The sequence below is a fragment of the Pelodiscus sinensis genome, chromosome 1, assembly GCF_049634645.1.
Source record: "Pelodiscus sinensis isolate JC-2024 chromosome 1, ASM4963464v1, whole genome shotgun sequence".
Taxonomy (NCBI): Eukaryota; Metazoa; Chordata; order Testudines; family Trionychidae; genus Pelodiscus; species Pelodiscus sinensis.
This window is the reverse complement of record NC_134711.1, coordinates 181,369,308-181,390,654: the sequence shown is the minus strand read 5'-3', so window position 1 is coordinate 181,390,654 and position 21,347 is coordinate 181,369,308. Positions and strand designations below refer to the sequence as shown.

Sequence of the window (21,347 nt, the reverse complement as noted above, 5' to 3'; positions counted from 1 at the left end):
AATTTCCGGAAAAGCACTGACGATCTAATGTAAAATCATCAGTGCTTTTCCAGAAAAACTATGCTGCTCCCGTTCGGGCAAAAGTCTTTTTCCGGAAAACTGTTCCGGAAAAGAGCCAGTGTAGACAGCACAGTAGTGTTTTCCGCAAAAAAGCCCCGATCGCGAAAATGACGATCGGGGCTTTTTTGTGGAAAAGCGCGTCTAGATTGGCCACGGACGCTTTTCCGGAAAAATTGCTTTTCCGGAAAAGCGTCCTGCCAATCTAGACGCGCTTTTCCGAAAATGCTTTTAATGGAAAACTTTTCCGTTAAAAGCATTTCCGGAAAATCATGCCAATATAGATGTAGGCCCTCTTGTTCAGTTTAGCTGAAGAGAGGTTTAGAAACAACCTTCTCTCCCTTGTCTCATAGTCTCTAAAATGGTAATACCTGTCTTTTGGGAGGAAAGAGAGAAAGGTAGCTGAGGTGGGCTAAAGCCTTTCCATCTTCATTCACCAGTTAGAGAAGGTCAGTCATTACTTGTTGACATTAACGGCTTTTCAGTGCAGATTAAGAGCTTATTTGTTAGGCAAAAAACTTGACTTCTCAGCTCAAGGATTCTTGGTTTCCTAAGTTTTTACTCCTCATGATATCGGAGTGTCCTGAACAATGTGATTTTCTTACTCTGAATTCCTCCTCCTCCCATCTGTGTTTGCGGTAATTACTATGATCCAGTTTTGACTCATATAAATGATCAGGAAGAAGATTCTAAATCTTCCTTCAATGTTTAACTGTAAATAATATTTGATAACAATAAAAAGACAGTAAACAAGGGGTGTAATTGCCACAGTAATATAACTGCAAATAGGAGGGGAAGTATTCCATGGTGGGAGGGAGATGTCCATTAGTCTCTCTGCTAAGATATGGAAGAATCTAGCAACTAGTCTCTTATGGGGACCAGAACTCCATAAATATGCATATAGATGCATCCAAGAGTTTTAACACTGAAGACTTGTGTCATGTAGTAGTTTTTAGTCAGGTTTGCTAGACAATTTTCTTCAGGTTTGTTTCTTGTCTCACACAGAGAGGAAGCATGTAGACTAAAACAAGGAAATAAAAACATCACTTACTCCAGGAATCAAGACAGGATGATGCAGTTGTCTCTATAGGCAAATGTCTGACATAACAGTTGCATCATCATTGTAGTCTAGGAACTGAAATCTGTTTCAGTGAAATTACTTTAAATTGCTGAAAACTCGTTGATTATATTTAGATAGACTGTAAGGACATTTTACAAGTGTTGCTTTAAAAGCATGTATATATTAAATAAGAATTATTCACCTTGGTTGATGGAGAGAGGCTTTTTATTTTTATATTTATACTAACTAAATGCTTTCCCACTGAAATAAATGTTGACAAATAACCAGGAGAAAGTCATAAGTTTAATTTAAAACTTTTTCCCCAAGAAACTGTAGGGTTTTTTTTTCTTTTAAAGATCTGCACGGAGGCATAGATCTTTTAACTACAATTGTGAATTTCATAGCTACACATGGTAGGACATCTAATTTTTCTTAATTTACTGCATTTAATGTTAACAGGATAAAAAGCTGTGTTATTACAAATACGTAATGAAAAGCTGCATATTTGACTATAGAATCTGCAAAGTGTGGAGAACTGCTAATTTAATAATCCACTAGATATCCTGCTGAAAAATTTTGCCCATTAATCACAATATTTTACAGTTTTGTTAAACATCAGAATTAGCCAGTCTATTTGTTATATCCAGACTTTTAAAAAAAAATGTATACACATTTATTTCAAAGTAGTTCAAAGATCTCAACTTTGTCTGGGTGTATGGGTTACAGCGATAATGAATTATACTTTAATTCCATAATAATTGTAGATTGAATAATGGTTTTAGTTTACTCCTGCCAGAATTTATTTTGACACTAGTGCCTCAATTCTTCTTCTGTTTAAGGAAACTTGAACACAAATAATTTTGTCATCTGTCACAGTTCAGATTAAATTCTCCTTTCATGCCATTTATAAGAGTTTAAGAACATTAAGATTAATTCTAGAGATCAAATCCACCACTAATTTAAACACTTACAAATCCATTTACTTCAATGGAGTTGTACCTACATAACCAAGGGTTGAATCTGGACCCTTCTCTGGTAATTGATCAATGTCCACTGTTCCTTTCTTGAGCAAAATTCAAGAGTCGACAGAAGTTGGGCATAGCTAGTGTATCATGTTCACTAAATCTTCTTTCTTTCTTAAGAAAAAAATGACGGAGTTATTACAAGAATTTCAATTAGTGCATTCATGTTTTAACAGAGGTTAGCTTTTGTGTAATGAACTTTCACTGTACCAAAAAATCCTCCTTCATGAAAACAGCTGGATATTGACACATTAAGCAATCTTAAAGATAGTATTGCTAATTGTCCTTCTGTACGTTAACAGGTTTCCTTTACAAAGAACAGACATTCAAATTCTGATTTCCACACCACATAACTGAAATATTACATTGAAACCGCAAAAATATTCAAATGCAACAAAGTGAACTTGCTTTAAAAATTGATAGCGGCTATCCCATTGAAGCAGCATGCAGATTTTCTTCAAGCTATTAGAGATGAATCCATTACTTTAAACTATTTTAATCAGTGCAGTTAGTATAATATTTGTAACTACAGTAATCAACTCTAGCATTGTAATAAGTATTTCCACTTGTGACACTGGCAGAATATTGTTTAACTTTACATCACTCTGGTATTTAGACAATATAATTCTCCACAGAAATTGCTGAATTTAGTCTTCATGGTAATTGCCTGAGTTTTAGAAAAAGTTAAATCAGTCCAAATTTAAATTTTTCAGAAGGTAAGGCCATTTTTAGCCCTCTACAATCACAATCTCCCTTCAAATCTCTCCTAGGCAGCAATAACTACAAAACACTTAGCGAAAGCTAGTCTACTGTTGTGTGTGACTGATGCTTATTACTCATTATTTCAACTGCACTTCCCACATGCTGAATGCAGAAGCTGGAGGTCCTTGGGCCAGGTGGAAAGGTGGCTCCTTTCAGTTCCCCCCACTTCCTTGCATCAGTCCTTTTCTATAGAAGCCATTCAAACCAAAATGTATGGCCTGAAATCCCTTTGTACCAACTAGCAAAAGGAGCACATAGGGTTTTTAGAAATCCCCTGGTTTAGATAGTTCCCTGAAAGAAGGTATCAAAGGTAAACCCTGAGCCAGCAGCCCATTGGTTGTCATAATTCAAAATGTAGATATTTAAGGAGTAATATATTTCCCTATTTGGTCATTTAAATATTTACCTGCCTCAAGCTATATACCTATTTGAATGCTGAGCCAAGTGTGGCCACACCCACATCCACCCCTTCCTCAGACTAAGGGAATTTGGTGGAGAGGTGCCTCAACTCTGGAAACCCCAAAAGGCATTCACATAAAGTCAATTGCATCAGTTTAATGAAACCAGTTTCCAAAAGCTTCATTGTAACAGCAGAGCCCTGCATATCCATGGTTACAGGCAGTCCCCGGGTTACGTACAAGATAGGGACTGTAGGTTTGTTCTTAAGTTGAACCTGTATGTAAGTCGGAACTGGCATCCAGATTCAGCCGCTGCTGAAACTAATCAGTTTCAACAGTGGCTGAATCTGGATGCCAGTTCTGACTTACATACAGATTCAACTTAAGAACCCCAGGCATCCCCAAGTCAGCTCCTGGAGTCAGCCACTAGTCATTTTCAGCAGCTGCTGACTTGGGGACACCTGGGGCAGAGCAGCTGGGGTGCTGCTGGGTTGGTCCAGTGGCACCCAGAGCGGCGCTACGGGACCAACCGGCAGCGCCCCAGCTGCTGTACCACAGGCGTCCGGAGCAAAGCCACGGAGCACGGGGGCAGCGGGACAGCCCAGACGCGCCGTGGCTATCCTGCTGCCCTCGGGCTCCGTGGCTTTGCTCTGCTTTGCTCCCCGTGCCCCTGGTCTGCAGACCAGGTGGTAGGGGGAGCAGAGCAGAGCAGAGCAAAGCCGCGGAGCACGCGGCCAGCTGACAGCCCAGACGCGTCTGGGCTGTCTGCTGCCCGCGTGTTCCGCCGTTTTGCTTCCTCTCCCTGGTCTGCTGGAGACCAGGGAGAGGAAGGGCCCCGTTCGTAACTGCGGATCCGACGTAAGTCGGAGCCGCGTAACTTGGGGACTGCCTGTATTTGCATCTGCATCCAGTGGATACTCCAATGGATATCTGTGCAAGGCTCTCCTCTCCTCAAACAAGCACAGCCAGGCAGAGGTGTCAGGGCAGGCCCCCTGCACTGCTGGCAGGGAAAGGATGCAAGAAGCTGTGCCCTAATCTCCTTGTAGGAGTGGCTAAGTGCTGGCCCTGCTTGACTTCTGCCTCCCTGTCTGGTGAACACTGACCTGCAGATCCTCCAGCACACTATTAAGAAGGACAGCAGCTTCCACAAATGTGACAAACGAACAAGTAGCTCCGGAAGCCCTTATCCCCCACCCTCTTTCTGTATGTAGTAACAGAAACGGCAGCACTCAAAAGAGACTGAAATGTGACAATGCCCCCTACCCTTGCACTCACAGATGCTCTCCCTACTGCTGCTTACCTCTTCCCTGCATGACCTTGCCCCCTGGAGACCAGCAGACCAGGGAGACGCGGAGCAAAGCCACGGAGGACCCGGGCGGCAGAACCGCGGTGCGTCTCGGTCCGCCACCCGCATCTCCCTGGTCTGCTGGGGGGGAGGGCGCAGCTAGTACGCCCCCTCCCCCCCCCCCCCCCCGCAGGCCAGGCTTTTCTCCAGAAGCCTGTGGTAGAGCAGCTGGGGCGCTGCCGGTTGGTCCCGCAGCGCCGCTCTGGGTGCTACTAGACCAACCCGGCAGCACCCCAGCTGCTCTGCCCCAGACGTCCCCAAGTCAGCAGCTGCTGAAACTGACCAGCGCTGACTATAGGAAGCCTGAGGCAGAGTTGCTCTGCCCCAGGCTTCCTGGAATCAGCGGCTGATCAGTTTCAGCAGCAGCTGACTTGGGGCCGCCTGGGGTTCTTAAGTTGAATCTGTATGTAAGTTGGAACTGGCGTCCAGATTCAGCCTGTTGAAACTGATCAGAGGCTGATTCCAGGAAGCCCGGGGCAGAGCAACTCTGCCTCGGGCTTCCTGTAGTCAGCCGTTGGTCAGTTTCAGCAGCGGCTGAATCTGGACGCCAGTTCCGACTTACATACAGATTCAACTTAAGAACAAACCTACAGTCCCTATTTTGTACGTAACCCAGGGACTGCCTCTAAAATCTGGATCATGGACTGCAGATTTTTGTATCCAGGCAGGACTATGTATCAGTACAATTATCCTGCATTAATAACGCATAATACTTACTTTTCACATACCGTCCCAACCTGCCCTAGCAAAAAAACCAAATTTCAGAAGAGTCAGGTTCAAAATAGTACATTTAAGGTCATCGTGTAACTTGTCCTTTTATAGATATGTTAAAATTAACTAGGAGTCCTGTGGCACCTTAGGGCATGTCTACACTGAAAAACCATTTCAAAACAAGTCTTTATTTCAAAATAATTCCTGAAATAATTTCAAAATAGCCCTATTCCTCTTCACAAGCAGGAGTTAGTTTGAAATAATAAGTCTGTTCACAAGTAGAGAAATGGGGATGTAGGAATGGAAGGAGGGGAGTGGGCTGTGGGCCATGGACTATTTTATTGGCAGGCAGGGCAGGAGCAGGAGGGATGTGGGCAGGGGGGACGGGCTGGCGGGATGGGCCAAGCATGTTCCAATAGAGGGGCCCATCCAGGGGTGTAGGTGGACAAGTGATTTGGGGCCATGGAGAGTGCTGTTGGGCTTAGTGCAAGATTAACAGCCTCTCTGGCCGCAAAAGCGGCCTCTGACGGGGAAGGAGGGTTGGTGAGTGAAGTGAGCTGGGGGGTGCAGCCCCCTAGTTTGTCTTAATATTTAAGACATGCACTACCTAGTACTCAGTCTTCTATTAAATTTAGAATGCTATAAAATTAGTATCTCATTTCTGTTACCAGTCCACTTCTAATCTCACATCAATGCTATCTTTATCAGCACTGTTTTTTGTTTTTTAAATGAAGATACTTAGTGCAACTGACCAAATCACACAATACTGATCTTTAGCAACACACCTGAACCTCTGAAGTCCAGGTGACCCTGATTTGGAAACACTAGTGGTTCAGACCCCGGCAAGAGGAGAAGGAAGCTGATCTGCACACTGCTGCTCCTCCTGCCCATCAGATGGGGGAATGGCAGCACAGCAATGTGCTTCTCTGGAAGCTTTTCCCCATTGCTCCCATAGTGACAGGGGACGGATGTGTGGAGAACAGAGGGGGGATGCGGAGCCATGTGTGCTCCCAGAAGAGGGGCTCCAGGAAAGCACCCCAACCCTATTCTTCTCACACACTTTCCCTCCTAGACCTTATCCTAGTGCTCTCCATAGTCTGCAAAAATTCCTTGATCTGGCATACCCTATTTCCCAGGGGTGCCATATTAAAGAGATTCAAATGTTACCCTTCTTGCTAACATTTTGGGTGCATCTAGACCAGCGGTTCCCAACCTTTTCCAGATGGGGACCCATTTTGACAATTCAGGAAGACTTGGTGACCCAGGGCAATTTAAAAAAAATGTGTGAATGGCACCTTAAGAGCCACCTGGAGCGACACCATTGAAATGTAATGGCGACCCATATTTGGGTCCCAACTCATAGGTTGGGAAACCCTGATCTAGACAGCATCCTTCTGTCAGAAAATGCTACGCAATTTGCGCTATGCAAATTGCGTAGCTTATTTCAAGTCTAAATTGAAAGAGCTTATTTTAAAATTTGGGGTGGTCTACACAGCAGACACCTGAATAGCGGGCCTGCTATTTCTGAAAATAGCAGGGGCTTTTAAAGACGTGGTGTTGCTATTTTGGAATACTTCTGGTATCCCGAAAGAGCAACGCAGTCTAGACATATCCTTTGTCATGTATTATTTTGTCTGAACTAGGACTTGATCCTTCAAGGTTGCTAAGGTGGAGACCCTGAGTTATGAACTACCCAGGGAAAAGGCCCTGTCATTTATGGGAAATTAAAATGCCTGAATTCTGTCTCAGGCCATCTCAAACTGGTATAGAACTTCCACATATGGTGAGGATAAAAGTACTTTCACTGAAAGTTTGCATTCAGCACAGTTGGAAGACATAGTTTAAGATGTCTAACAGGACCAAATATTATAATTATACTAGCAGGCTGCGCCCCTTGCTTACCAAACACACACACACACCCGGCTGCTTTTGCAGCCAGGGAGCGTGAGAATGTGATGTCATTCTGTCGCCCAGCAGGAAAAACTTTTTCTCTCTTTTTCTAAAGAGAGAACACTGACTTGATCAAACCTGATTCACTAGGGGTTTTCTACCAGCACAGAACAAAAAATTAGGCCAGTGAACTAAAGAATTAAAGACTATTAGTAACTCAAATGGCCCTTAAAGAAAAAAACATTTTTCCTTATACAATGAACAAACAATGAATTCCTTCGCTCTTTTTTTAAAGTTTGCTCTCTATGAATGCCACACCTGCACATAACCCAAATAAAGGGCTTTAAAAATAGATAATTCCCATTGATAGGATATTTAATATCTTCAATATCTTGTATTTTCCTCCCCTCCCAATAAATAGCAAAGTTCATAAGTTATTTTAAAAAAAAATCCACAGGAAAGCCTCAAAACACAGGACACAATGAATATCAAACTTTTGGGAACTTTATTCCAATTCAGTAATATTTGCTACTGTGAATTTTATTCAGGAGTTTGTGTAATGTATACTTTTGCTACTGTTTCTAGAGATCAATTTTAATAGTACTAACTACATAAATGAATAATGCATCAGTAAATATTAGTTTCATACTGCAAGAGATGTACATAAAAAAGAAAAGTCTTTTATAAAGGACAGTGGTTTTTATTATACTTTTAGAAAATATTGGATTATGAAAGATACAAAATTAGTTGTAATTATTTCACACACCCCAATCCCATTTTTCTGATATGGCTTTGATATCTTGCCCAACAGATTTTAGAAGTATTTTAAAACATGCCTTAAAGTAGTTTTATAAGTTCAAAACTGAGTATCTCTTAACTGAAAAAAAAAAAAATTACCTGAGAATCCTGTATCATAAAATTGCCATTCAGTCTTAATTTTAACAAGTTGAAAATGTAGCCTATAGGAGCCCACATGCAGTCTGTAGGTATAAATAAATAATCAACAATGTACTTAGATGCAACAGGTTAGGCAATAAACTACCTCAAACTCTTTCCAACCAGGCATTAGAAAATGCTTAAGTTTAAGCACATAAGATGAATTTCAGCATACTTCATAAAAATGAGACCTGAGAATTTTTGCACTGAGAATCTCAGGGGGGCTGTGGGATAGCATTCAGATGCCAACCTGCAAACAGGCTCTGTGACTGCTTTTCTAGCCATGGTAGTCACTGCTGACCCCCAGTTCCAATAGTTGGTGTTTTGGGCCACTGCATATGCACAACACTCCAGTCAGCCCCTCTATATGAATGCCCCACATCCACACAGCTCAAATAAAGGGATTTAAAAACGGATAATTCCTATTGATACAAATTTGATGATGACATTATAAGCCCAGGATTTAGTCTCATTCACTGTAGTATGCCTTTTAGAATATCATCTATTTTATAATGTTAGGTAAAAGGCCCTAAGTAGTTAAAGTAGAAAAAAAATGGTAAAATTGACTACTTATGGGGCATTGGAATATGAGAACTGTGTGGTTGCTGGAGAAGAGAGATGTGAGTAAATACATTGAAGTCACAATATATAAATTCTAGTAATTTAAAAAAGGTTTCCTCTCAATCTGAAAGGAAAAGATTCCTACAACTAGTACAGGCCTGCACAACATGTGGCCCACAGGAGCTCCCTATGCGGCCCATGACGACTACAGGTGGTGCGGCCCCATCAGATCCGCCAGCCAGGCAGAGGTGCAGAGCGCTGCCGGGGAGGGGGAAGTGCGGTGATTCTCGCCGCCGGGCTGCCTGCGTGCAGCTCCAGCATGAGGAGGCCGGGCGTGAGCCAAAGGGTGGGACACCTGCAGACACCAGGATGCTGGAGTGACGTGGCGTCATGATGTCATGGCCAGCGACCGCTGGATTCAAAAAGGCTCAGGCAGCCCTGCAAACTGGAAGGCAGAAGCCAGGTAAAGGAGGGAAAGAGGCTTGTGCTGAGGGGAGGAGGGGCAGGTCAACAAGGGACAGGGTGCAGGAGAGAAATGCCAGGAGGCCAAGTGGAGACAATGAGGAAAAGGCAGGAGTGGAGGTGTCAGTGGGAGGGGGGACAGGGTGATGCCAGGCGAGGAGAGGTAAGGGCATTGGGAACCGTATGTTGTGCAGGCCAGATTAAATTGAAAAATTCTTAATAAAGTATCACGGCCCCCCCAACTTACCCTTGCGGCTAGAGTTGCCAGGTGTCCAGTTTTGTACCGACAGTCCGGTATTTGCGCTGCCTGGTGGTAAAATTCAGAATATATCAGACATGTGCAATGTCCGGTATTTTCTGTATTTCTGGCTGGGACCTGGATGGAAGCTTGGTGGCGCCTCCTGCGGTTGCATGCTGAAGCCGGGCAGTGCGTGGTTTTTTTTTGTATGCCGGACATGCGTGGGTGGTTTTTTTTTTTGCTCGACAAAAATTTTTAGTCTGCGTGTTCGATATTTTTTGGGAGAGCATTTGGCAACCATACTTGCGACCCGCTACTGTTTTCTTTGAAGTAATATGGTCCTCGCCGCTTTCTGAGTTGTACAGGCCTAACCTAGAAGAACCCATATCAAGTTGTATTGGAATAATACTTTGCTCGTAAAGTTCAGTTTTTTTAAGCTTGCATATATCACAATGCTAGGTAACATTAATAAAAAAAATCTTCATTCTGAAAAGTCAAAAATATAAATGTAGATCCGAATGAGCTTGAAATCACTTGGATATGAGGTAGTGTATCTACTTGTAGAACATCTAGTTATTAGAAGTACTGTTGAAATTTGTCATCTTTTTATATTTGGCCAATGGTTCACAATACACTTATAGTATAGTTCTATTAATGCTAAATTATCTACATATGGAGAGCTTAAACCAACAACCTTATCAGAAAGAGTTATGTTTCAGTATCCTGGAGGCAAAAAATTTCACTCATCATAAAAGAAGATAAATCTGCAAAGCCAATATTTACAGTTACAACTGGAACAAAATATGATCTTCCATACATACACAAAGTTTAAAAAGTTAATGTACATTGAGGTAGAAAATGAAGAATTCAATTGGCTTGTACGATTCTTCTATTTTGTTATGTAAACCAACAAAGTGCATTTTTTTCCTATTGTGAGGGTTAGTATTTAAAAATGTCTGGTATCAGAAGAACAGCTAAGCAATGAGGGATCATTTGTACACCATCTGCCTCCAACACAAGACAAAATCTCCCCACCTTACAGCAGGGATTATTTTCCCTCATTCTTATTTTAAAGGTTTGGTTTATTCTTTACAGAATACGTAATGAATAAAACCCAACTGGCTCATTTTATTACACTTCGTTCAAGTTTAGAATTAGAGTACAAGCCACTGAAAATTATGGTTTACCCATAAAGATATCCTGATTAAAAATTATTTTCAAACACATCTTCACTGGTCCTAGTGATTATAACATTCATAAGCAGTCTTTCAAAATACTTTGTTTTTTGACCCTCATGTGACATTTTACATGGAAGAACAAGCTCATCTGCTAGCAAATTACTGTGCAACAATAGATTTTTTTGAGAGAGTATCTGGGGTCAAGATGCCACAAAAATCAGGGAAGTAGTTCTAGTACTCCACTAATCATTATGATGCTGGTACCCTAATCCAACTAGAAGTAATTCCAGTTGTTTGCACTAAAGGGCTGAGCTCTTGTACAAACTTTGAGAGATGGACATAGTTCTTAGGGGTGGTCTCCACTACAGCCAATATTGACACTGCAGCGTTTGATTCACTGTGGGGGGAGAGGGCGATACAGTGGCTCTTGAAAACCCAATAAATCCACCGCCGACCATTCTCCTGTCAACTCCTGTACTCCACTGCGATGAGATGAGTAAGGGGAGTTGACAAGAGTTTCTCCCGTCAACCTAGCGCTATGTGGACCCTGCATCAATACCAGATTGGAGAAATACACTAGCTAGTGTGGACTGCTGGTCTCCTGTAAAAGGGCTTACCTACTCCCCAATAGGAGAAGTCCATCAACACTAGACAGACTACTGCGGGCCATTGCGAAAGACCAAAAGACTTTGTGGCTTAGCTGCTTCCTGTATTATAAGTTATGCAAGTGGATTCCTCCCATCATCTGAGTTTGCAACTCAGAGCCCATAGGTGGAAAATAGATTTAAGCTATGTTGATTTGAGTTACGCCACTAATATAGTCCAGACTTTAGTGACATGTAAAAATTTATGTCCCAAAATTACATAAAACAAATCCTGAAGTCTGCTGGGTAACATAGATGGACAGATAATAGTTAATGCACTTGTAAAATATCAAGTTTTGCCTTTCCCTTCACGTAAGGCATTTTATAATAATGCTGAAACCTTTACTTTAAATCTCATAAGGTTGAGGTTGACAATCTCAGAACAGATTTATTCATCTGTAGTGCATTTGTCAGTCATCTGCTGACAGAAATCTGTGATACCACTACCACTCTGTCCACATTGTTCCACAAGTAAAGTGTCCTCCGATGTTTTCATTGTAACAGGACACAGTTCTTGCACTTGATTATAAGCTGTATCAGAAGTGCCTCTTACACATGCATAGGAAGAACTCTGGTCAGTGGCTGATACAGCACCTGAAAGCTCACTTGGTAATTCTATGCACAATGGGATCACAGGCTTACTATCAGGAGCTGTTCGTTCTCTCTCAGAAATTAAAAGTGAAAGTGGACAATCCAAGGTAGAATACTTTGCAAGTATTTGTATTTGCTCAGGACTCAATGCTGCTTCCTTACATACTTGCTGGCAAAGTCCAGTCAGATTCTGCTTGGTCTCTCCTAACGTTGACAAAATGTGATCTCGCTCCTTTAACAAGCTCTCCTTTTCATTTTGCTGCAAAGAAACACATGATTGACTGTAAAGTATAACTGTATTCTGCTCCAAAGCTGAAAAGAATACTCAAATAGATGTATATTTGGTTTATCTTGGAAAAGAAAACATGCTAAAGTTATGATAAAAAGCAACAGACTCAAGTGCAGTTTTTTCACAAATAGCTGATTTACATTTGAACAGTGCAAAAATCCACCTTTTCGGTTTAAATAAAACTATTTTCCCCTGAACAAAGTAATGAAGTTTCAAAATTATGCCAGGCCAATGTATGAAAGTCATCCATTCTCAAACAAAAACAAAACAAAACACAGTTTCTGAAAAATGTATTTTCCAGGATATAGAATTTAATCTTTTAGATAAATCCAAAGCAATGAAATCCTGGGGTCATATTTCATTGAAACTATTTTGGACAATCTACTTATAATCAAATTACTCTACAGAGTTCTGAAGAGTGGTCATGTGGAGACTGAACTACATATGATGCATGCCATCACCTTAGCAATTCTTCAGACACCATTTGTGATGCAACACTAATTTTAGTTTATTTTGTATAAAAGCATACAGACTGGACCTCCCCAGTCCAGCACTTTCAGGACCTGACCCATCCCAAATGAGTGAATTTGCTGGATCAGGGGAGGTCCCCTGCCACCAACCTCCCAGGACACAGTCTCTCCCTCTGCCTGGCTCTGCTTTGGCCTCACTGTCAGTGGACTCCAGTCCTGCTGCTTCCAGCTGGCCGGAGCTCCTCAGGGATGGGGCTCACTGGCAGCCCCATGGCTGCTTCACCCGGCTGGGGCTCCCCACGGAGAGGGCTCACCCTTCCCCATGGTAGGGCTCCCTACTGCTGGATTCCCAACCAACTTGCACTCCCAGGCACCAGAGCGCTCTGGTCCAGCAATGGGGGTGTTTTCCCCATTCCTGAGGCTGCAAATCCATTGGAAATGTCTTTCTCTGACTGAGTTAATTTCCTGGCATGAGAGGCAATGTTTGAATCTTGATGATCATGACATAACTCCGCAATAGAGGAAAAGGAAGATCCCCTCAAAAGGTAGGAGGAATGAAGTAAAACATCAAAATAAAATAAGTGACTACTAACTAAATGCTAATAAAGGCTAAGTTAGAAGAAAAGGCAGTAAGCTTATCAACAATGGAATGCTAACACTCGGTCTTAGGAAAAGGTGGTTGAGAAGGAACTGAGGGTGGTTCACCTGCACAGCCCTACTCTAACCAAGCAGTTGTACCAGAAATCTCTGATCCAGAGCAGGTAGGATGCACTGCACCTGAAGTGGAGCACCCATATTGATGATACTTGAAAGAAAGAAAACTGAAATATAAGGAAGTGTAGGTAAGTTGTACACACTGATTTTCTTGCCACAAGAGCTTTAGGTATCCTATGCTTACATACAAATATTCAATGCTTGTTTTGAGACATCTCAAATGTTTTGTGCGTGGCTGCCTTTCCCAAAGTATTCTAACAGACAGAATGCATAGGTCAAGTTCACTATCTTTCTAAAATTTGGCTCTAACAACAGATATTTAGGTTACAATGACCACCTCAGAATGTCTTTCCAGATTTGGCTGCTACCAGAATTCCTCCTCCTAACATTTCAAAGTCCACATTCTGGGTCCTATTTCCCTTATACTTAATTTGGAAACAGGTCATCTATGTACAGTCAATTTGCTAAAAAGGTGGGGGTATTTCAGGCAAATTATTGCCTGCTTGTAAATATTTCTATACTAGAGAATAATATTTATAAGACAATTAACATTACAATGACCTTTTCCTTTTAGTAGATCCTTTTCAAGGTATGACAAGTGAAACTGAAAAATATTTACTACTTTTACAATTTGAAGTCAAAACCAAAGAGAAAGGGAAGGAAAAAAGACTATCACCCTACACAGAGTTTTTCCCCCCCAAGGTGACAAAAGTAGAATGTTTATTTGTCCTGGGAAAGGAACAGCCATGCAGATCCAATAGTGACCTTTTACTTATTACTTCCCATTCAGGGGCCATCAGACTACTATAATAGATTCAGAGGAAACACTGACTTGTCTCTGCAAGCTTACTACTATGGATGAGAAGCGGATCACTGCTTTAAGAGCCATCTTATCTTTCTCAATCCCTCAATGGACTAAAACAGACTCAGGAAGCATCTTTCCAGCCAAAGCTAAGTGTTAGCTCATACATCATAAAGCTTAGCGAACACGGTAGGTCCAAGCTATGTGCTACTCAAAGTTGGGATGTCTGTTAACACAGTGGAGCTTGGACATATGCTGTTAGCTGAGCCTTATGGTGTGAGAACAGACATCCAGAAAAAAAACTTAACAGTAAGGAGTGTCACAATTTATGAATTATTCCATACAAAAATTCACAGCAACTTCACTACACAGATTGTCAGTCACTGTTTCGGGAAGTAACTTACTACATGGCAACACACATGCACTTGTCTCTGGAGCTATGGGACAAAAGAAAAAAAAACCTTTTTATTTTTAAATCATTTAAATAAACATGCTCTCTCAAGGAAGCTTATAAACAGTTTTTACCTCTCCCAAAGAAGCATTAAAATAGATTACAGAAAAAAATGGATTACAAAATTATGGTACTAATAAGATTTATCCTAAACACCATCACTTTTGGTTTTAGTACTACCCAGTTATATGGGTACTATTTAGATTGTATACTTTTAAGACAATACATCCTGCTTTGACCTGTATTTTATAAAACATCAGTATAACATTTAATTACTAAAGGAAAGTGCTGTATGCAAACAAATCGTTCAAAGTTGAGTGCGTAACAAAGCAGCTAAATCCACACACTTAATCCACAAGCGGCCAAGTTGGCTGACCCAAAGAAACCAAAACTAATTTGAGTGAGGAATCTGAGCTGGTTACGGAATTTTCTATACATACCAGTTTTTCTATTTCAGACTCAAGATTCTGTATGCAGTCGAGTTTTCTCTTACGACAGCGCTGTGCAGCAATTCTGTTTTTACTTCGTCTTCGGATATCATGGATACAATCCAGCTGTTCAGGAGTCAATTTCTGCATTTTCAGAAATGATTGAAAGTCATTTCTAGAAAGTGAAATGATCCTTTGTGCATTAAATTGCAGTTTTACCTAAAATATAAAATATAGTTTTGAACAAAGGAGGAAACTGATAAAAGCAAAATTAAATGGGTTTATTTAAATTAAAATTAATAAAACATTTATGGCCTTGTCTACACTGGGAGAGGTTGATTTTTAGCATCCGATTTTGTAAAGTTGAAAGTGCATGTCCCCGCTGTGTGCAAGAATTCAACACAGTTCAAAGTAGCATGTCCCCAGTAGAGTAGCTGTTGTTGACTTTGAGAGTGATGCACAATGGGTAGCTATCCCACAGTTCCTGCACTTTCTGCACTTGAAAGCAAACAGTCTTTTTACACCCTCTCCCCTGGTGATCTGTGCAGATGCCATAATGCATTGATGCTGAACAAGAATCATATTAACCATGGTGTGCCTTGTGTTACAATTGTATCAACAGCATATGCAGGGTCTGCCAAAATGAGGAAGAATCTTGGGAGACCATGAACATACTGTCGTGTGAAATACTTGAAATGAGCAACTGGCAAATGCCACTGGCATTCAGTTCTCTAGACACAGTGAAACACTGTCTGGTGCCATGAGACATACACAGACTGGTAGGACTGCATAGTGAGGTGGCTATGGGACAATCTACAGTGGCTGCAAAGCTTTCACATGCGTAAGGCCACTTTCATGAAACTGTGAATTGCTTTTCCCCATCCTGAAACACTATACCACAAGGATCAGCCCCGCTCTGACAGTGGAGAAATATATGATAATTGCCCCATGGAAGCTTGCAACACCAGTCAGTTGGGAATCAATTCATAGTGGGGCAGTCTACAGTGGCAGCTGTTATATAAGTAGCCAAAATAATCAATACCCTTCTGCTATGGAGGGTAGTGATTCTAGGAAATGCACAGGACATAGTGGAGGGCTTTTCCTCAATAGAGTTCCTTAACTGGCACCTGAACACACCTTGCCAAAGAGTACATTAACTGCAAAGGGTACTACTTGATGGTGCTGCAGGCTCTGGTGGATCACAAGGACTGTTTCAACGACATCAACGTAGGATGGTTGGGAAAGGTGCATGATGGGCAGATCTTTATGAACTCCTGCCTCTTCAAAAAGTTGCAAGCTGTAAATTTCTTCACAGACCAGAAAATCAGTGGCATTGAAGTGCCAATAGTGATCCTTGGAGACTCAGCCTACCCCTTGCTCCCATGAGACTCACTCAACGCTGTAAACAGGCAGTCTGAACTACAATAAGGAACAGTTCAACTACAGGCTAAGCAAGAACCAAATGATGGCAGACTGTGGTTTTGCGCATTTAAAGAGAAGGTTCTGCAGTCTACTGATTAGGTTAGCCCACTGTTGTGGCAGCCTGCTGCATGCTCCACAATATTTCTGAAAATAAGGGGAAAGTTATATTGCAGGATTCTGAGGCAGGGTGCTTAGCCAGTAATTATAAGCAGTCAGACTGGGCACTGCAAATCAGAGAGACTTTGAAAGGCAGTGTTAAGAATGACCAGATTTGAGAGTCTTGCATGTTGCTCTTAACAAGGTGTTCTTGCATTCAATGTGCTTGCTTGTAAACTTCCCCTCTCCCTTCAACACAAGCAATAAAGAGATGTTGTTGAGAAATCATGTGTTTTTATTTAGGGTACCCAGGAGGGACAGGAAAAGAGTTCAGGGCAGGAGCTTTGGGTGAGGGGTGATGACAGGTATGAGGACAGTCTTTTGCTTCCGGACACCTCCCTGGAGGTTGAATGTGAGGCTGTCCTTGACTCCCTCCCCTCTTTGCTATGGAACTTGGTAAGAAGGGAATGTGGGTCCACAAGGGTTGGAGGAGGTGCCTGTACATATAGCTGTCCTAGAGAGGCAACCATGTGGTTCATCACATCTTCCATCATCATCATCATCATCAAGACTCTTTACTGGTTCTTCACTTCCAGCTCCTTGCATGCTCTCCTGTCCTCATGCTCTGATCACATCTCCAGCAGCAGCAGCAGATTCCTCCACTCACTTAAGCATGTTCTGTCCAAGTGGTTGGATTACATTTGTTGTTTGATCATGTCACCCCTAATCTGATTTTGCTTGTGGATTTGTGCTAGCCGGACAGCTGGCAGAGCTAGGGGAACATGCAGCATACTCACTGCTGCACCTGCTGTAACGAAAAGTGAAAAGCAGACTTTTCATGAGATACTGTCGAGTGTAAAACCTAATCTGTTAGCATAAAAGGAAGGCCCTAAAGACAATAGGGATACATTTATGTATATACAAATGCCACAGTTATGCTTTTAAGCGGCCTCTATGCAGCAGGAACACCACAGAGTTCTTAGGGGAGCAGCTGGACTTGGGTTGGTAACAAGCATGGTAAGGAATAGGCTGAGGCTTGAGCCCACGGGGAGATGATCCAGACATGGCTGCAAGGCAGGGCAAGGGTTCAAGCCTGCTTCATTGGGGATGAGCCAACAGAGGTTTACTGCAGAGGCATCAGCTAATAGCTAACCTGCCTCACCCAGGCTGCCATGCTAAATATCAAGTTTCTCCAAATCAGAGTGACAAGGAACAGATGCTGACTGAATGTGGCCAGAAACCTGGACTTTATGTTGCAATGCGAGACCACCTACTGTGGCTTAGCATGAAAAGGTGTCCTACTGTGGAGGATGGAATAAGGCAGGCATCTCCAGAAACCTTGGGAGAAGGACTGAAAGGTTCCTCTAAGACAACTTTATGGAGATGTGCAGGGAGGGTTCCTGCTCCATTTCCAGACACGTTAACAAGCTATTCCAGGAAGCCTCTGCTATGTAGACATAGTGGCTGCCACAGTTCACACCCAATTGCCTTAACCCATTTGCAGCATGATTAAAAAAAATGTGAACTCCCCAGGATCGGTGCCTGGCTGAGAGATGCCCTTGGAGGAGGAGATGGTCTCTAAAGTTGTAAGACTGTCTTGGTTGTCTGTGACATCAGTTGTCCTGCTTACTTGTTAACCATTCTCCTCCTCCTCCACACAGTCCTCCATGCTGCTGCCCAACTAGTGTCTTGGGAGGAATCTATGGACTGGCTATTGAAGCTGGTCGAGTCCCCTTCTAGGATCCCATGCAGTTGCTCACAGAAGCAGTATGTTTGCAGTGATGATTTATGCCATCCGTTTGCCTCCTGTGTCTTCTGGTATAACTGCCTCAGCTCCTTTATTGTCACATGGCACTGCTGAGTGTCCATAGCATGTCCTTTGTGATCTTGGCAATATAGCTGCATTTATTTTGCTGGTTTGTAGCTATACAAGAATAGATTCCCCCACTCCATACAGCAATGAGGTATAGGACGTCCTGAATGCTCCATGCTGGTGCTTGTTTGCGACCCTAGGAACTCATGGTCAGGTGTGTTGCTAAGATGTGCTGCCTACTCTGAGGTCTGCTAGCCACACAGGAAATGAAGTTAAAATTTTCCCAGGGCTTTTCCTGTTCACCTGAAGAGTAGCAGAGTTAAAAGTGCAGTCACAGCAGGGCACTTTCCAGAATTCAAGAACGTCGACTTCCACAGCACAGTGTCTTCACTACTTTACAGCCTACCATGCAAAGTCAAATTTTGCATTATTCCTTGTGAAAAGCTGAAGTGCTGAAATAGATTTTAACTTCCCATTCCTTTGACTTTAAGGGGTTAGTGGTGTGGACTCAAGTTCGACGTAATGTGGCTAAGTTCAACCTAAGCTCCCAGTTTAGACCAGGCCACCCACCCACCCAACAAAACAAAACAAAAACAAACACTTCATTGGAAGAAAATAGAACTGGAACATCAATATTAAACAGGAAAAGCAGACACAAATGAATTTCAGATAGGTATCTTAGATTTAATCCAAAGACTCTGCACATTTAGTTTCAGATTTTCAAAAAAGAATATTTTATTAAGAGTAAAATCTACCCTGTGCAGTGGACCACAACAGGCCAGGCATTAGTTAGTGTATTGGCCTGTCTGGCCTCAGAAACTATTTGTAAATCTTTATGGCCTCTCACAACCCACTAAGTAGTCTGGGAATAAAGGCTCTGGTGTGATTTCAGTCAGGTCCTACATCCCATCCTGTGCAGCCGTGACTCCACAGTGGCAGCTCCTGTGCTGTGGGGCTGGCTGGGCTCTTGACACTGCAACCACCAAGGCTGTAGTGCTGCTCAGGTTTTGCCCCACCCACGTACTGGACCAAATTTGTGAGAGTAGAGATGTAACCTGGCTCAAAGGGTTGAAATGCCACTCGCTCAAATTTGGTATGTCAAGATTGCTGTGGAATCAGAGCTACATTTTGGGATGAAACATTTTGGCAACCCAATTTTAGAAACCCGGAGTTAGCATATAAGAACTTCTAGAGATATTCACAGCATAGTCTGAACATTATCCTAAAGTGTTTGCATGTATATTGTACACAAATACATAATTTTACAACTATAAACATTGATACTATTTTCTATTCTAAATGTAACTGGTTGCAGCCCCTATATTTAGGTTGCTTAACACTTTCCATTATTATATATAGAATAGAACCCACCAATATGCATGCTTGAACTTTGGATACAGCAGCTGCCACAAATATGCACATATACCAACCTTATAAGGTCTGAACCAAGCATTTGTGGTATGTTGAAAGCCATATTTATTTTTCAAAAGCAATCTTTATATTTCAAAGTAAGCTATTAAGAGTATACACAGACTTAATAAAAAATTAAAGGTCAAAAAAGTGTCATCTTACTTCTACCTAAAGGGAAGGAATCTTTCAATGTGTTTCTATTGCTACCGCCAGGAACATTGCTAACATTAAAATAGCAGAGGAGCTGCTGCTCCAGGCAATAATCTCATTTACCACTCCATGAATTTAAGGAACGGGCCAAATTCAACCTTGGAAATAGCTTGCATTGTTTCCTCATTTACTTGTAGTGCAAGCTGTGCACTGTTTATTCGGTGGGCTTTAAATCCTGAAAGGTAAAATGCCTCTTTAGAGTAATTAAGAGTTTTACTTGACTTCATTTTGTAACTTCCATAAATTTTAAAAGCCATACAGGATTTCCATTTTTCTAGTTAATATGTGGAAATGGATTACTTACGTCATTCAGCTGAAGATAAAAATTCTAACGTGAAGAAAAGACATTGAGAGGGATGGGGAGAAAACAGGAGTGCTTCGCTTTGTCACAAAAAAGATGATACTAAGCAATATTTGCAGTTGAAGAAATAGACATTATATAACCAAAACTGTGGAAATAAGTACAGTATAAAAGTAGTCTGGAATTATACAGAGTCCAGATTCTCAGAAACAATTCCTCCCAGTCTTAAAAAGAGGGTAAAGGATGTTAAAAAGAGGGTAATTGGCTAATCGTGTAGTTGATAAAATTTGTATCAACTACACAATCAGTCAATAAGAGAAGGTGCTCAGTCCTGGCTCACACTGGGTCCAGGTGCACAGGCAGCCCGGCTCTTACTACATTTAAAATGCAGAGTCACAGCAAGAGTAGCTCCCGGACCTGGCGTGAGATAGGACTGAGCTGGGCTTGCTTAGTCCTGGTTCATGCTGGGTCCAGCAGCCCTTGTCCACAAGGGGGTCCCAGCAGGGAGCTGGGACCCCTGCAGACAGAGGCTACTGCCAGAGCATCCTGTGTTTGCAGCCAGCCTGGGCTAACGCAGTCAGGTGCTGCTCCATGGCAGCAGTCCCTGTTTGCAGCAGCCGGGGCTGGCCACAAATAGCTCCCTACTGGGATTCTCCCATGGACAAGGGCTACTGCACAGGATGCTGAGCAGCCTCCACTCTCACTGAGCCTGGGCCAGCCACAGGCAGATGCTGTTTTGCAGCAGCCTCTCCTGCCTCTCTCCCCTTCACCTCAGCACTGCTACATCTGGTAGAGGCAGCAACCTTGCAGAGATGGTGCTGGGGGGAAACCAGCATTTAAACTGGCTCCTGCTTCTCCCTGCCCTTGCTGACTCTGGATACAGAAGCAGCAAGTGTGTGTGTGGGCGGGAGAGGTAGTCAACTTGACTACCTAATAAGCCTAGGCTTACTTGCTTACATCCCTACCACATCCTCCAAAAATATTTGCCCTGAACTAAAAATTTTAAAAAGCTATACCAAGATCTCCAAGTTTCCAGTGGAATGAAAATTCCACAAAGGTTTTATTATGAAGCATTTTTCAAATATT

At 42.2% G+C, this 21,347-nt stretch overlaps 1 protein-coding gene across 18 annotated transcripts in view; it reads right to left on the bottom strand.

The window, feature by feature from the left end:
• Positions 1–238: 238 nt before the first annotated feature.
• Positions 239–21,347, bottom strand: part of BACH1 (BTB domain and CNC homolog 1) — a 43,720-nt gene continuing 22,611 nt past the window's right edge. For 9 of the 18 annotated variants that reach the window (XM_075910512.1, XM_075910521.1, XM_075910475.1 and 6 more), the window contains 3 exons: positions 15,022–15,228; positions 14,535–14,567; positions 7,734–12,114 (listed from right to left, as the gene is read on the bottom strand). In XM_075910512.1, coding sequence (XP_075766627.1) covers positions 11,653–12,114; positions 14,535–14,567; positions 15,022–15,228 — 702 coding nt within the window. In that variant the 3' untranslated portion in view covers positions 7,734–11,652. Of the gene's footprint in view, positions 2,254–7,733; positions 12,115–14,534; positions 14,568–15,021; positions 15,229–21,347 lie in introns of those variants that run through there. The other 9 variants (XR_012897920.1, XR_012897921.1, XR_012897916.1 and 6 more) reach the window with 9 other exon arrangements.